Here is a 15871-nt window from a genome sequence, read left to right as displayed (position 1 = left end):
GATCATGAACACAAAACATCCAGCAACATTGAAACACAAGTCTGTCAAAGCCACTTGTCATGTTTGTTTTGAATCTATTTTTATTCAACTGCATTTTATTAAAGAGATGTTGGTACCATTGACTTAGTCATAGTCCAAGTATGGTTCTATGAAGACCCTTTCTCACAGGTATACATAGAACACATAGGCTGCGTCCCAAATGGCACCCTATTCCCTATATAGTTCCTATGGGCCCTAGTCAAAAGTACTATTTAGGTAGTAGGGTGACATTTTTGCTATGCATTCCATACAATACAGTAGTAGCAGCAGATGTAGGAGTGACTAACAGAGAACAGCTCCTGCAGTCAGATGTATACAGAACACTTTGCATGCTACATGCTGTACAGACAGTCACAGCGGAACAGGTATGTTTTTGTGAGGAGGTGTCACAGAGAGTCCATACTATGGCAGGGCCACGTCCTGCTATAAGCCATATCAATCTGTAGCCTGTCTGGACCGATATGCTTCCTTGGATGGTAAATAAATGTCTGTTTGAATTCCTCAAATGATGGATATACCACAGTGATGCCAACCCAATGTTAGAGGAACGGTCCATTCTATCAGGGCATTTTATTAAGCTCCTTAAAATGGCTGCCACATTGCCAGCTAGACAGTGGATGTACCCGGGCACAGAGGTAGAGGACTCATCTTTGTACCGTTAAAGCATCTGTGACAGCATAGGCAGCCCTATTAAAGCAATCTCCATTTTGAAGTAGTCCAGTTTCTTCTTCACGATTGACTGATCCCTCCTCATAACCCGGTTGGACATGACTCCAACAGGATCACCGTGATGGACCAGCCAAGGAAGTTGGAAGTCCCACCCAGTTGACTACATTAAAGTGGTGGAAGCCCTCAATGGCGCTGCAAATGCTAATACCTATTGGCCACTAGAGGCCTCTCATTCTCTATGATATGGGTCTAGTTCCAACTGTGTTGAGCGACCCCTGGGTTAGGAGATGGGAAACTCTGTCAGTCGTCAGACACTACTGACAGTCCCAGTCCCACACTAGTAGCTAGAAGCCATGTAACCTAGCCCAGTGGCCCATATCCATTGTGCTCTGACTATGTTCAGCACTGGCCACACAGCTGGCGTTCCCATTCACTCTATGTAAACAGACTCTGAGCTAGCACTCTGGCCTGGTGGTTGCCAAGCAACACGTAGGCCAACAGAGGAAGGATGACAGTTTACACCTCTGTCTTTTTCTTCTGTGGCGGAGGTGGGGAAAGAGAAAATGAAAACCGCATAAACAAAATAAGTTGTACAATTAAATAAGCGACTGGAATCAAGGCATGACAGCTCAGAAGCAATTGTCAATCAATCAAGAAGACTGTATATGACGTGTGTGTGATTTAAACAGACAAAACATTTGGCAAAATAATATTTAACATTACTTCTACATTCAAGCATGGATAGAAACACCTCAAATTAAATAGTGTTCATTTTCAGTTACACTTATATCATGAATCTGTACATTCAGGGGCCATAATAATCAGCTTAAATTGATTGTTCCAAAAAAGGAAAACTCCTAAGCTCTCAAAATGATTGTCTAAATGCAATTGTATACTGTAAAAAAAAAAAAAAGAAACAGCATCAGGAATAAACTTAATGGACTGCCTCAATTTGAGATTTTCACAAGATAACCACAACTACCTTAATATATAAATAAGTGCTCTTTGACATTCCCCTATTGCCCCTCGCTTCAAACTGCAATACTTTTTTTTTACCCCTCAGTAATAACATTATCTCTATTTACAGGAATGGCCTCAAGTAGCTTTCTCTCATGCTCTCTTTCTCCTCTCACCCCTTTTTCTCTCTCTTCCCCTCCTGTCTCTCCATCTCTCTCCTTCCGTTGGGTACTGTTATGTTCCCTACCTGCACATTTGTATAACCTGCTATAACCTGCTATAACCTGTAATGGTGGTGTTCCTTGGATTGAAGACCTCCAATCCAATACCCTAACTCGAGCGTCCTTGAGGACCGAACCAAGCTGACAAGCTTCCTAATTTGTTCAAGCATCTCAAGGGTACTGCCAGGTAAGCCCATCAAATAATGCATTAATTTCAGTGGTTACATAATGTGATTGAATTGGGTTACATAACAGCTAATAACAAAGAGGTGGACCTTGGTGGGTAACATGGTTCCTAATAGGCTGAGAAGGGTAGTAAAGGGGCCCCGTATTGGATGGATTCAGAAGGAAATACTTTGGCCTTGATGCAATCAACGCACTATTGTTCATATCTCACTCATTTTTCCTAATGATTTTTCAGATTTTTCCCCTGCAAAAGCATCTGGGGCACGACTGCGTGATCAAAATATGAAGGTAATTTCAGATTAAGCCGACATATGCAGGGTTTACTGTGAATGCAGTCTCTGCTGACGGGGAACATTGCCTTTAAATGTAATCATGCTGTAACACTGATCATCAGCGCTACGGATTGAATTCAGCGCTTAATCACACTAGCTGTGAAAAATGTTTGAAAACAGAAACAATATTCCCAAGATATAATTGATTGTGAGTGACAAGGGAAAACACTTGTTTAAAGCGTCTTTCGTACCCCCCCCCCCCCCCCCCCCCCCCCCCCCCACCCTCCGAGGGTGTATGCTAATTATACATTCCTTAATGGGAATTATTAGATTTAACACTTATGCTTCAGCACTAGGCTAGAGTTCCTCGTCAGAATCAGATGGAAATGACTAGCGAGAAGTGTTTTCCAAAGCTCTACTAAGAGGAGCTGTCTGAATGTCATTCAAAACACCAGTGGTGCTGAGAGAAGGGGTCAGATATTATGAGAGCGCGAGAGAGAGAAAGCCATGAATAGTTAAATAATATTTGAGGAAAAAAGGAACGAAAATCCTGTGTCTGCAATTGCTGCATGGTGATGGGTTTGCTTCGCTACCATGACGGTTTCAATTTTCTGTAATGGTGTCTGCTGTATGTACTGTAGCACCCGCATGGCAATGTGAAGGAGTGTTTCACAGTCACATCTAGCCTGTTGAGTAGCTTGAGAGGGAGAGAAAGAGAGAGATGGATTTACAATCTCGATGAAACGCTTCACTGATGGACAGATAGCAACCATTAGGAAGTCATTTACAACCCAGAGAGGGAGAGAAAGGAAATCTTATGATTAGCATTATGAATTATTTATACAAGGGTTTCAATTCTTCGGATAGAGGGAACTTATTCCTGCTGGAAAAAGGCTGCTGTCTCCCTTTGTACTTGATTGGACTAATGATTTAGGAGCTAGACCACACACGCACAACCATACACTTGCTTGCACACACACATACACACACACACGCACACAGTCATTTGTTCACCGAGGAGCAACAATCCCCAGCTGTGGTTTATTAAATTGATATTCATAGTCCACATAGTCCCAGAACATCTTGAAGATATGACAGTAATGATGGAGAAGAGCTTTTTCAATTCAAAACAATGTTTCCATTGCACATCGCAATTCTCAGAGCAGGGCGATAGCTACTGAATTCAGCAACTCTCTTGGTCCTTCACTGTTAATGTTATACAACAGGAGCAACACAGAGCTACTAGAGGTCTTTCTACCTGGAGTCGCTAGGGGGCCAAGACATCATGGGCAACAGACAGTTCCAGGGAGCCATGGCAACAGCAGACTCATATACTGAGTGCACAAAACATTAGGAGCACCTTTCCATGACAGACTGACCAGATTAATCTAGGTGAAAGCTATGATCACTTATTGATGTCACTTACTAAATCCACTTCAATCTGTGTAGATAAAGGGGAGGAGACAGGTTAAATAATGATTTTTCAGTGGTGTAAAGTACTTGAGTAGTACTTTCAAGTATTTTTACTTAAGTAGTTTTTTGGGGTATCTGTACTTTACTATTTATATTTTTGACAACTTTTACTAAAGAAAATTATGTACTTTTTACTCCATACATTTTCCCTGATACCCAAAAGTACTCGTTACATTTTGAATGCTCAGAAGGACAGGAAAATGGTCCAATTCACACACTTATCAAGAGAACATCCCTGGTCATCCCTACTGCCTCTGATCTGGCGGACTCACTAAACACATGCTTTGTTTGTAAATTATGTCTGAGTGTTGGAGCATGCCCCTAGCTATCGGTAAATTTAAAAAACAAGAAAATTATGCCGTCTGGTTTGCTTAATATAAGACATTTGAAACTATTTATACTTTTACTTTTGATACTTAAGTATATGTTTGCAATTACATTTACTTTTGATACTTAAGTATATTTAAAACCAAATAGTTTTAGACTTTTACTCAAGTAGTATTTTACTAGGTGACTTTCACTTTTACTTGAGTCATTTTCTATTAAAGTATCTTTACCTTTACTCAAGTATAACATTTGGGTACTTTTTTCCACCACTGGGATTTTTAAGCCTTGAGACAATTGAGACATGGATTGTGTATGTGTGCCATTCAGAGGGTGAATGGGCAAGACAAAAGTTTTAAGTGCCTTTAAACGGGGTATGGTAGTACAGTAACTACCAGGCGCATAGGTTTAAGTATGTCAAGAACTGCAACACTGCTGGATTTTTTACGCTCAACAGTTTCCCGTGTGTATCAAGAATGGTCCACCACCCAAAGGACATCCAGCCAACTTGACACAATGGTGGGAAGCATTGGAGTCAACATGGGCCAGCATCCCTGTGGATGCTTTCGATACCTTGTAGAGTCCATGCCCCGATGAATTGAGGATGTTATGAGGGCAAAAGGGGTTGCAACTCAATATTAGGAAGATGTTCTGAATGTTTTGTACACTCGGTGTAATAGCTACTCTGCATCAGGCTGCGACGCCATGGAGAATAGAGACATCAACACAACCAGAGAGAGAGAATAGAGCGAGACAGATATGGAGGGAGACGAAGCCAGATAAAAGAGGGATGATGAGGGGAAGGCAGATAGGTCATCTTTTGAAAGGTTGTCCTCATCTCACTGCAGAGAAGCAAGCAGAGAACAACACCTCTGGCTGCTGGGAGTCTGAAAGGTGTTTTTCCTCCTCTACCCCCTCCATCAGTCCAACTCTACAAACCAGACGCCCCTCCTCAAACCCAACCCAACGCCTCTCCACCTCAATTCAGCGTCCTTAGCTTCAGCCTCACCCCCACCTCCAGGAGGATTATTCAGGCTTACACGGCCGTGCTGCGACCCAGCAGAGGGAAGGACGTGGGCAGGCCACAGCTCTGCTCTAGCCGCCTGAGCCCCTGGATACTTCTCAGCCCCAGCTCTGGCTGTGTGTGAGTCCGGCCCTCGCGGGGCATGGTTGTGGTGGCCTGGGCCTGCAGGGAGAGGGGCTCCGTGGGGAGGGTGTTGTGGTTGAGGTCCATGGTAGACAGCAGGTGTCCCAGGGAGTCCCAGCGTCGGGCAGTGGGCAGGCGGATCAGGGAGGAGTAGCCCCGCTCTGAGAACACTGTGACCGGAAGAGTCTTGGAGGTCTCAGTCTCCTGCTGCTCCAGCCTGGAGGTCCGGGAGGAGGGCTTGATGTTTGTGCCCCCCCGGCTGTCAGCCAGCACCTCACAGTAGGGAGGAGGGGGGTCCTCCATCAGAACAGCCTCCTCATAGCAGGGGGGCTTTCCAAACACGTCAGTCTCTGGGGAGGAAACAGACAAACGTGTACAGTATGTTAGTTTCCCCTTAACAATGTAAAGTGCCGTTGGCATTGGAAAAGCTTAATATAAACCAAATCCATCATTATTATCAAATGCTACTTTACCATGGCATTTTAGGCCATGGTATTGTCAGTGTTTAGGTCTAAAGGTAGACCTTAGGGATCCTGTGGAAAGGGTTGTGTGGGTGTTTATCATTGCTAAGCTGACTCCTGCTGGCTATTACATCATGTTAATGTAGCAGTAGCTTCACTGACGCCTCAGTCATCTCAAATGGCTGACTATACATCTAAAGTTACTGATACCACTGCCAAGTCCAACTCCTACACTGACAGCTCTGCCTTTAAACTGTGAATCATGTGGAACACAGGTTGAGCGGTGAGCATTCCATTGATGAGTACAGTAGCCGACAATAAAGGCTTCTTTGATGACTCAATTCGGACTCTGTGCATTTTGAATTACTGAATGGCTTCACACACGTGCACACATTCACACACACACAGTGTAAAGAGAGCTTAATGAGATATTTGTTCTGACAGAAACATTCAAGCCACAAGTCGGAGGCTAATTTACTGATGTATTCAGCACAATCATCTGGATTCACTCCCTTCAAAGAGAAAACCCACAGGAACAGAACAGGTGTGACACAGAGAGAGGGACCTGTAAAAGATGGAATGGGAGTAGAGGCGAGCGGGTAGATAGACACTGTAGGGCCGAACCGAGCCAAGCCTGTACTAGTGTTCAGTGTGAATTAGACAATTCATTCTGAAAGCACTGTGCATTTCTTTTCAGGGGAAACAAATCATTGAGAGCTTGGGACTATAAGGTTCTATCTGCATTTTTTTGTCCAAATGGAGTTATTGTTCTGTTCAATGTTCTCTACACATATCGTTTTCTAAATACCCCAATTCATGTTTTTAATTAAGTTCAAAAGAATACAAGATAAAAATTGCTGACACCATTCAAACCGATAAAGGTTCAGAACTTTCTTTTTACAGATAGAGCCTTGTGCTCGTCATGTTGATTGTAATGAAAGTATCATCAATATATTCTTGTTTTGGGCTTTTGATCATCCCTGAATGTAGAACATTTATTTTACCTCTGTTTTTTCTGTCTTTGAAAACAGGTATCACTGCAATTGATACATAAAACATAGTAAGCATGCTTTGATGTGACAAACAGTCAGGTAGCACGAGGCAATAACATGAAATCTGTAAAATAATTAGTGGGCGGTAAAGTACATTCAACTGTATGAAGTGTTCACGCCTCCAGGGTTTACCATATAGGGACGGCTTCCTTTCGAATTACGTCATGTGAGGTTAGTACAGTTGAGACGTCATAGGTTATTCACGCCTGGAAACTCTGATACACTTGTGGTTTGAACAACAGAATACAAGTCAGAGATAAGGATGTGGAGAAAACGGGTGCAGTAATATCTCCTTGGACTCTGACTACTCGGTGATGAATCTGGAGGGTTGTAAATGTAGCTAGCTAGGCTAATAACAATGACACACCCTCTGACCACACCTCTGGAGTACTTTATTTGTAGTGCTTTGACAGTGCTACTTCCTCCAGTGTGGAAACCCAGGCTGATAAAGGGAGAGGTACTACTAATCATAAACTCAATTTTCCAGCCCGCATCTCTTTCAAAGACTACCCACAGCCTTTCTATACTATATAATGGGAGAACCTCAATTGCATACTCCACTCGTCCGCTCTCCTCGCCTCCTCCTCAAAACTCATCGGAGGAAGCAATTCGCTACACCCGCTAAAAATGTGTATGTGACAAATAAAATGTGATTAGATTTGAGGAGGTCAGAGAGGTGGGACCATTGGCTTTCTCATCCAATGAGATTTAAGGAGGCAAGGAGAGAAGATGCGAGGAGAATGCAGTTGAGAGTCTCCCTATATATTCCAGGAAGCCATACAACTTTGCACAGAATGTTTTCCAATGGAAGAAATGTTGCTGCTCTCTAAAAACACGACAACTGATTGATGTCAAGGATATGGAATGTGTGATATGCAAATCCTCCACAGCATGTGTTGGATTCATCCAATGGCATTGAGGAATACACCACCTCAGTCATCGGCTTCGTCAATAAGTGCATCGATGACGTCGTCCCCACAGTGACTGTACGTACATATCCCAACCAGAAGCCATAGATTACAGGCAAGGGCCAGAGCTGCCGCTTTCAAGGAGCGGGAGACTAATCCAGACACTTATAAGAAATCCCGCTATGCCTTCAGACGAACCATCAAACAAGCAAAGCGCCAATACAGGATTAAGATTGAATCCTACTACACTGGCTCTGACGCTCGTCGGATGTGGCAGGGCTTGAAAACTATTACAGCCTACAAAGGGAAACCCAGACGCGAGCTGCCCAGTGACGGCGAGCCTACCAGACGAGATAAATGCCTTTTATGCCTGCTTCGAGGCAAGCAACACTGAAGCATGCATGAGAGCACCAGCTGTTCTGGATGACTGTGTGATAACTCTCTCGGTAGCCGATGTGAACAAAACCTTTTATACAGGTCAACATTCACAAAGCCTCTGGCCCAGACAGATTACCAGGGCGTGTACTCAAAGCATGTGCGGACCAACTGTCAAGTGTCTTAACTGACATTTTCAACCTCTCCCTGGCCGAGTCTGTAATACCTACATGTTTCAAGCAGACCACCATAGTCCCTGTGCCCAAGGAAGCGACGGTAACCTGCCTAAATTATTACCGACCCGTGGCACTCAAGTCGGTAGCCATGAAGTGCTTTGAAAGGCTGGTCATGGCTCACATCAACAGCATCATCCCGGACACCCTAGACCCACTCCAATTCGCATACTGCCCCAACAGATCCACAGATGATGCAATCTCAATCGCACTCCACACTGCTCTTTCTCACCTGGACAAAAGGAACACCTATGTGAGAATGCTGTTCATTGACTACAGCTCAGCATTCAACACCATAGTGCCCACGAAGCTCATCACTTAGCTAAGGACTCTGGGACTAAACACCTCCCTCTGCAACTGGATCCTGGACTTCCTGACGGGCCGCCCCCCAGGTGGTAAGAGTAGGCAACAACACGTCTGCCACACTGATCCTTAACACTGGGGCCCCTCAGTACTTAGTCCCCTCCTGTATTCCCTGTTCACCCACGACTGGGTGGCCAAACACGACCCCATTAAGTTTGCTGATGACACAACAGTGGTAGGCCTGATCACCGACAACGATGAGATGGCCTATAGGGAGGAGGTCAGAGGACTGGCAGTGTGGTGCCAGGACAACAACCTCTCCCTCAATGTGAGCAAGACAAAGGAGCTGATCGTGAACTACAGGAAAGGTGGGCCGAACAGGCCCCCATTGCATCGACAGGGCTGTAGTGGATCGGGTCGAGAGTTTCATGTTCCTTGGTGTCCACATCACCAACGAACTATCATGGTCCAAACATACCAAGACAGTCGTGAAGAGGGCATGACAAAACCTTTTCCCCCTCAGGAGACTGAAAAGATTTGGCATTGGTCCTCAGATCCTCAAAAGGTTCTACAGCTGCACCCTTGAGAGCATCCTGACTGGTTGCATCACCGCCTGGTATGGCAACTGCTCGGCATCTGACCGTAAGGCGCTACAGATGGTAGTGCGTACGGCTCAGTACATCACTGGAGCCAAGCTTCCTCCCATCCAGGACCTATATAATAGGCCATGTCAGAGGAAAGCCCATACAATTGTCAGAGACTCCAGTCACAGACTGTTTTCTCTGCTACCGCACGGCAAGCGGTAACGGAGCGCCAAGTCTAGGACCAAAAGGCTCCTCAACAGCTTCTACCCCCAAGCCATAAGATTGTTGAACAATTCATAAAATCGCCAACGGACAATTTACATTGACCCCCCCTTTGTACACTTCTGCTACTCTCTGTTTGTTTGTTACCTATGCATATTCACTTCACCCCCACCTACATGTACGGATTACCTCAACTAGCCTTTACCCTCCCACACTGACTCGGTACCGGTGCCCCATGTATATAGCCTCATTATTGTTACGGATCCCTCTGGAACTTTCATTACGCACACCTGTCCCCTATTCCCACTGATTAGTACGTGTATGCGTGTGCCCTTTGGTTTCTTGGTCTTCATCCCTGTGCCTTTACAAGGCACACCGTAATGTCGGTACAATACAATACCCTATTACGCATTCCTGCGCCTGTCTCCCGAATCATTTATGCCGACGTGACAGTTGTTATTCTTATTGTGTTACTTTTTATTTTAGTCTACTTGGTAAATATTTTCTTCTTCTTGACCTGCACTGTTGGTTAAGGGCTTGTAAGTAAGCATTTCAAGGTAAAGTCTAAACTTCTTGTATTTGGCGCATGTGACAAATAAAGTTTGATTTGAAGTGTTGTCATGGTGGCACTGATCTGCTATGTACAGTTGCCTTTAAACAGCTTGGAAAATTCCAGAAAATTATGTCATGGCTTTAGATGCTTCTGATAGGTTAATTGACATCATTTGAGTCAATTGGAGGTGTACCTGTGGAAGTATTTCAAGGCCTACCTTCAAACTCCGTGCCTCTTTGCTTGACATCATGGGAAAATCAAAAGAAATCAGCCAAGACCTCAGAAAAACAATTGTAGACCTCCACAAATCTGGTTCATCCTTGGGAGCAATTTCCAAATGCCTGAAGGTACCACGTTCATCTGTACAAACAACAGTACGCAAGTATAAACACCATGGGACCACACAGCCATCATACCGCTCAGCGAGAAGACGCATTCTGTCTCCTAGAGATGAACGTACTTTGGTGCGAAAAGTGCAAATCAATCCCAGAACAACAGCAAACGACCTTGTGAAGATGCTGGAGGAAACAGGTACAAAAGTATCTATATCCACAGTAAAACAAGTCCTATATCAACATAACCTGAAAGGCCGCTCAGCAAGGAAGAAGCCACTGCTCCAAAACAGCCATAAAAAAATCCAGACTACGGTTTGCAACTGCACATGGGGACAAAGATTGTACTTTTTGGGGAAATGTTCTCTGGTCTGATGAAACAAAAAAAGAACTGTTTGGCCATAATGACCATCGTTATGTTTGGAGGAAAAAGGGGGAGGCTTGCAAGCCGAAGAACACCATCCTAACCATGAAGCACGGGGGTGGCAGCATCATGTTGTGGGGGTGCTTTGCTGCAGGAGGGATTGGTGCACTTCACAAAATAGATGGCATCATGAGGGAGGAAAATTATGTGGATATATTGAAGCAACATCTCAAGATATCAGTCAGGATGTTAAAGCTTGGTCGCAAATGCATCTTCCAAATGGACAATGACCCCAAGCATACTTCCATGGAACCATGGTTACCTGCAAGGAAACACGTGCCAACATCATTGCTTTGCACAAAAAGGGCTTCACAGGCAAGGATATTGCTGCCAGTAAGATTGCACCTAAATCAACCATTTATCGGATCATCAAGAACTTCAAGGGGAGCGGTTCAATTGTTGTGAAGAAGGCTTCAGGGCGCCGAAGAAAGTACAGCAAGCTCCAGGACCGTGTCCGAAAGTTGATTCTGCTGCGGGATCGGAGCACCACCAGTACAGAGCTTGCTCAGGAATGGCAGTAGGCAGGTGTGAGTGCATCTGCACGCACAGTGAGGCGAAGACTTTTGTAGGATGGCCTGGTGTCAAGAAGGGCAGCAAAGATGCCACTTCTCTCCAGGAAAAACATCAGGGACAGACTGATATTCTGCAAAAGGTACAGGGATTGGACTGCTGAGGACTGGGGTAAAGTCATTTTCTCTGATGAATCCCCTTTCCGATTGTTTGGGGCATCCGGAAAAAAGCTTGTCCGGAGAAGACAAGGTGAGCGCTACCATCATTCCTGTGTAATGCCAACAGTAAAGCATCCTGAGACCATTCATGTGTGGGGTTGCTTCTCAGCCAAGGGAGTGGAATCACTCACAATTTTGCCTAAGAACACAGCCATGAATAAAGAATGGTACCAACACATCCTCCGAGAGCAACTTCTCCCAACCATCCAGGAACAGTTTGGTGATGAACAGTGCCATTTCCAGCATGATGGAGCACCTTGCCATAATGCAAAAGTGATAACTAAGTGAATCGAGGAACAAAACATCGATATTTTGGGTCCATGGCCAGGAAACTCCCCAGACCTTAATCCCATTGAGAACTTGTGGTCAATCCTCAAGCGCTGGGTGGACAAACAAAAACCCACAAATTCTGACAAACTCCAAGCATTGATTATGCAAGAATGGGCTGCCATCAGTCAGGATGTGGCCAAAAGTTAATTGGCAGCATGCCAGGGCGGATTGCAGAGGTCTTGAAAAAGAAGGGTCAACACTGCAAATATTGACTCTGCATCAACTTCATGTAATTGTCAATACAACTATTTGACACTTATGAAATGCTTGTAATTATACTTCAGTATTCCATAGTAACATCTGACAATCATATCTAAGACACTGAAGCAGCAAACTTTGTGGAAATTAATATTTGTGTCATTCTCAAAACTTTTGGCCACGACTGTACATGCCCTGTATGTGTCCACATATTCACAACAAATTACACTATAGTTTTTATGATCTCTTTTTCCACTACACATTCATAATGCCCTGCTTTGGTCTCTAATATTAGTTCCAGCCGCTATATGTATGAATAAAAATGACTTCCATACAGTAACAATGGAGGCCCAGAACACTGGGAGATGAAAGGAGTGTTTCATGTGCTGCGCCAGGCGGCTGTTTGTTTCCAGTGTCAGCAATGCCTCCAAACCTAGAGAGAGCCACAGGTGCAGAGGGTTGGCAGGGCCGTGGAGGAGTATGGTGGGTGGTGGAATGGCAGGGGGGGGACAAGGCTCAGGGACTATCCAGAGGGGAGCCACCTTCACTGGGGACAGGATTGCTAATCTCAGCCTCCGTGACCCTGGGGCTCCGGGGCCCACATCTGCCGCCAAGGACAGCCCCTATGACGCAAGCACAACAGCAGCGGCATGGAGGAAGGTATTATTGGAAAAAGTCCTTTCCAATGCTGGAGGCCTATGGATCTCAGCATGAGGAAACGGCAATAAAAAATGTACATTTTATGTCCTGGAGCTATAATGACATTTGGGGGAGGATATCCCCATTTTTCTACCACTCTGAGGTGCACCCCTTAACCAGCCTGTCCTTGCTGCCTTGGTACTGATTTCCTCTGTCTGGCTGTTGTGCTTGCTAGCCCTCTCTGTCTACTTCAATGGCTGCTGCTAGCCTACCTTTCATGCCACTGACTGACTGTCACGCCGTTAGCGCCAACTAAGTGTCGAGCTGCTAGCAGTCTCTGTCATTGCGCTGGCTGCTGTGCTGCCAACTCTACCACTGCTCTGCCTACACACCGCCTACTCTACAGCGCTAACTGTCACCATGTCACCCACGAAGGAACACAGCTACAGATACAACAAGAGCCTACAGCAAACCTTCATAGTCACTGCTGTCATGCCTGTAGCATGTAATGTACAGAAAACTGCAGGTGTCTCCTGGGTTATGCGCTTTGTGTGTTTATATTGCTCATATATATTGCTCATATTGAACTGGAAAAGGAGCTGTAAAGAGGTTGCATGGTAAGCATCAGAAACAAAGAGCTAAATCAAACTTGCTTTTTTTTGTATTTGTCACATGCGCCAAATACAACAGGTGTAGACCTTATAGTGAAATGCTTACTTACTTCCTAACCAACAATGCAGTTTTAAGAAAAATAAGTATTTGGTAAAAAAATAGATAAGTAAAAAACAAAAATAACAAATAGTTAGTTGCAGTAAAATAAGAGTAGCGAGGCTATATACACAGGCTACCGGAACAGACTCTATGTGCGGGGGCAAAGGTTAGTCGAAGTAATTGAGGTAATATGTACATGTAGGTAGAGTTAAAGTGACTATGCACAGATAATAACCAGAGAGTAGCAGCAGCGTAAAAGAGGCGGTGGGGGGGACAATGCAAATAGTCTGGGTAGCCATTTGATTAGCTGTTCAGGAGTCTTATGGCTTGGGGGTAGAAGCTGTTAAGAATCCTCTTGGACCTAGACTTGGCACTCTGGTGCCGCTTGCCGTGCGGTATTAAAGATAAGTCTATGACTTGGGTGGCTCGACGATTTTTAGGGCCTTCCTCTGACACCACCTAGTATAGAGGTCCTAGGTGGCAGGAAGCTTGGCCCCAGTGATGTACTGGGCCATACGCACTACCCTCAGTATGTGCGTTACGGTCGGATGCCGAGCAGTTGCCATACCAGGCAGTGATGCAACCAGTCAGGATGCCCTCGATGGTGCAGCTGTAGAACTTTTTGAGGATCTGAGGACCCATGCCAAATCTTTTCAGTCTCCTGAGGGGGAATAGGCTTTGTAGTGCCGTCTTCACCACTGCCTTGGTGTGTTTGGACCATGATAGTTTGTTGGTGATGTGGACACCAAGGAACTTGAAGCTCTCAACCTGCTCCGTTACAGCCCTGTCGATGAGAATGGGGGTGTGCTTGGTCCTCCTTTTCCTGTAGTCCACAATCATCTCCTTTGTCTTGATCACGTTGAGGGAGAGGTTGTTATCCTGGCACCACACGGCCATGTCTCTGACCTCCTGCCTATAGGCTGTCTCATCGTTGTCGGTGATCAGACCTACCACTGTTGCAAAGTTAATGATGGTGTTGGAGTCGTGCCTGGCCATGCAGTCATGGGTGAACAGAGAGTACAGGAGGGGACTGAGCATGCACCCATGAGGGGACTCCATGTTGAGGATCAGCGTGGCAGATGTGTTGTTACCTACCCTTACCACCTGGGGGCAGCCCGTCAGGAAGTCCAGGATCCAGTTGCAGAGGGATGTCTTTAGTCCCAGAGTCCTTAGCTTAGTGATGAGCTTTGAGGGCACAATGGTGTTGAACGCTGAGCTGTAGTCAATGAATAGCATTCTCACGTAGGTGTTATTTTTGTCCAGGTGGGAAAGGGTAGTGTGGAGTGCAATAGAGATTACATCATCTGTGGATATGTTGGGGCGGTATGCAAATTGGAGTGGGTCTAGGGTTTCTGGGATAATGGTGTTGATGTGAGCTATGACCAGCCTTTCAAAGCACTTCATTGCTACAGACGTGAGTGCTACGGGTCGGTAGTCATTTAGGCAAGTTACCTTAGTGTTCTTGGGCACAGGGACTATGGTGGTCTGCTTGAAACATGTTGGTATTACAGACTCAGTCTGGGACAGGTTAAAAATGTCAGTGAAGACACTTGCCAGTTGGTCAGCGCATGCTCGGAGTGCACGTCCTGGCAATCCGTCTGGCCCCGCGGCCTTGTGAATGCTGACCTGTTTAAAGGTCTTACTCACATCGGCTAAGGAGAGTGTGATCAAACAGTCGCCTGGAACAGCTGATGCTCTCATGCATGTTTCAGTGTTGCTTGCCTCGAAGCGAGCATAGAAGTAATTTAGCTTGGTTGAAGTGTGTATGATTCAAAGTACTGCAGTCTAATCTTAATTAGTCATAGTGTGTGTGTGTGCGTGCGTGCATCTGTGTGGTAGAATATTCAAAGCCGTAAAGAAAAGTACTGTATCGGTACATTACCTTGAGGGGAGGCCCAGCTGCCCTGTGGGAGGGAGTGAAGAATGTGCATTGGAGGGGAGAGGGTCAGCGGGGGGCAGAAATGGAGGAGCTCTCTGGTGGGGGGTTCCCTTCCCAACCCCCCTGGGCCCAGGCACTCCAATGGCTCCATCTCCAAGGCCCTCAGACACTGCTCCCTCAGACTCTCCTCCCTCTTCTTCTTCAGACGCCGCTGGACGAAGCTACAGAAGCAGCACAGCATGACGATGAGAGCCCACACCAGCCAGAACCCAGCAAAGCAGGCCAGGAATGTGTATGTGCCCTGGGACATCACCATGGTGATGAGAAACTAGTTGACTTGGCACTACCGAGGTGCGTGAAATGAGGAGCCAACTGGACTGGAGATACGTTAAATCAAATAGCACTGACTGTCACTGAGGAGACGGGAAAACATTTAAGTTAAAGACAGGGCTCCAGTTTCCAGAGGAGTTTGGTTGAATGTGTAGTCTTCTGTTGATTTATAGTCATCTTATATCAGTGTGACAGCTGATGTCTCAGATCAGCCCTGATGACAGTGTACATGATCCCTGTTAAAATGACCGGCTGTCCAGTGTCTTCATACCCACACAACAACACCCACACCAACAGTACTGTCTCAGAGGCGCTTCTGTA

At 45.5% G+C, this 15871-nt stretch overlaps 1 protein-coding gene across 1 annotated transcript; it reads right to left on the bottom strand.

Moving 5' to 3' along the window:
- Nucleotides 1-5177: 5177 nt before the first annotated feature.
- On the bottom strand, nucleotides 5178-15536 carry LOC120043848 (proline-rich protein 7-like). The gene is made up of 2 exons (XM_038988448.1): nucleotides 15224-15536; nucleotides 5178-5638 (listed from the first exon to the last, which is right to left on the bottom strand). Exons 1-2 carry the CDS (start codon nucleotides 15534-15536, stop codon nucleotides 5178-5180), a joined length of 774 nt encoding a protein of 257 aa, XP_038844376.1.
- Between the last annotated feature and the right edge of the window lie 335 nt (nucleotides 15537-15871).

Source organism: Salvelinus namaycush, chromosome 3 (assembly GCF_016432855.1).
Source record: "Salvelinus namaycush isolate Seneca chromosome 3, SaNama_1.0, whole genome shotgun sequence".
NCBI classification, from domain to species: Eukaryota; Metazoa; Chordata; class Actinopteri; order Salmoniformes; family Salmonidae; genus Salvelinus; species Salvelinus namaycush.
This window is presented reverse-complemented; position numbering and strand designations above follow the sequence as displayed.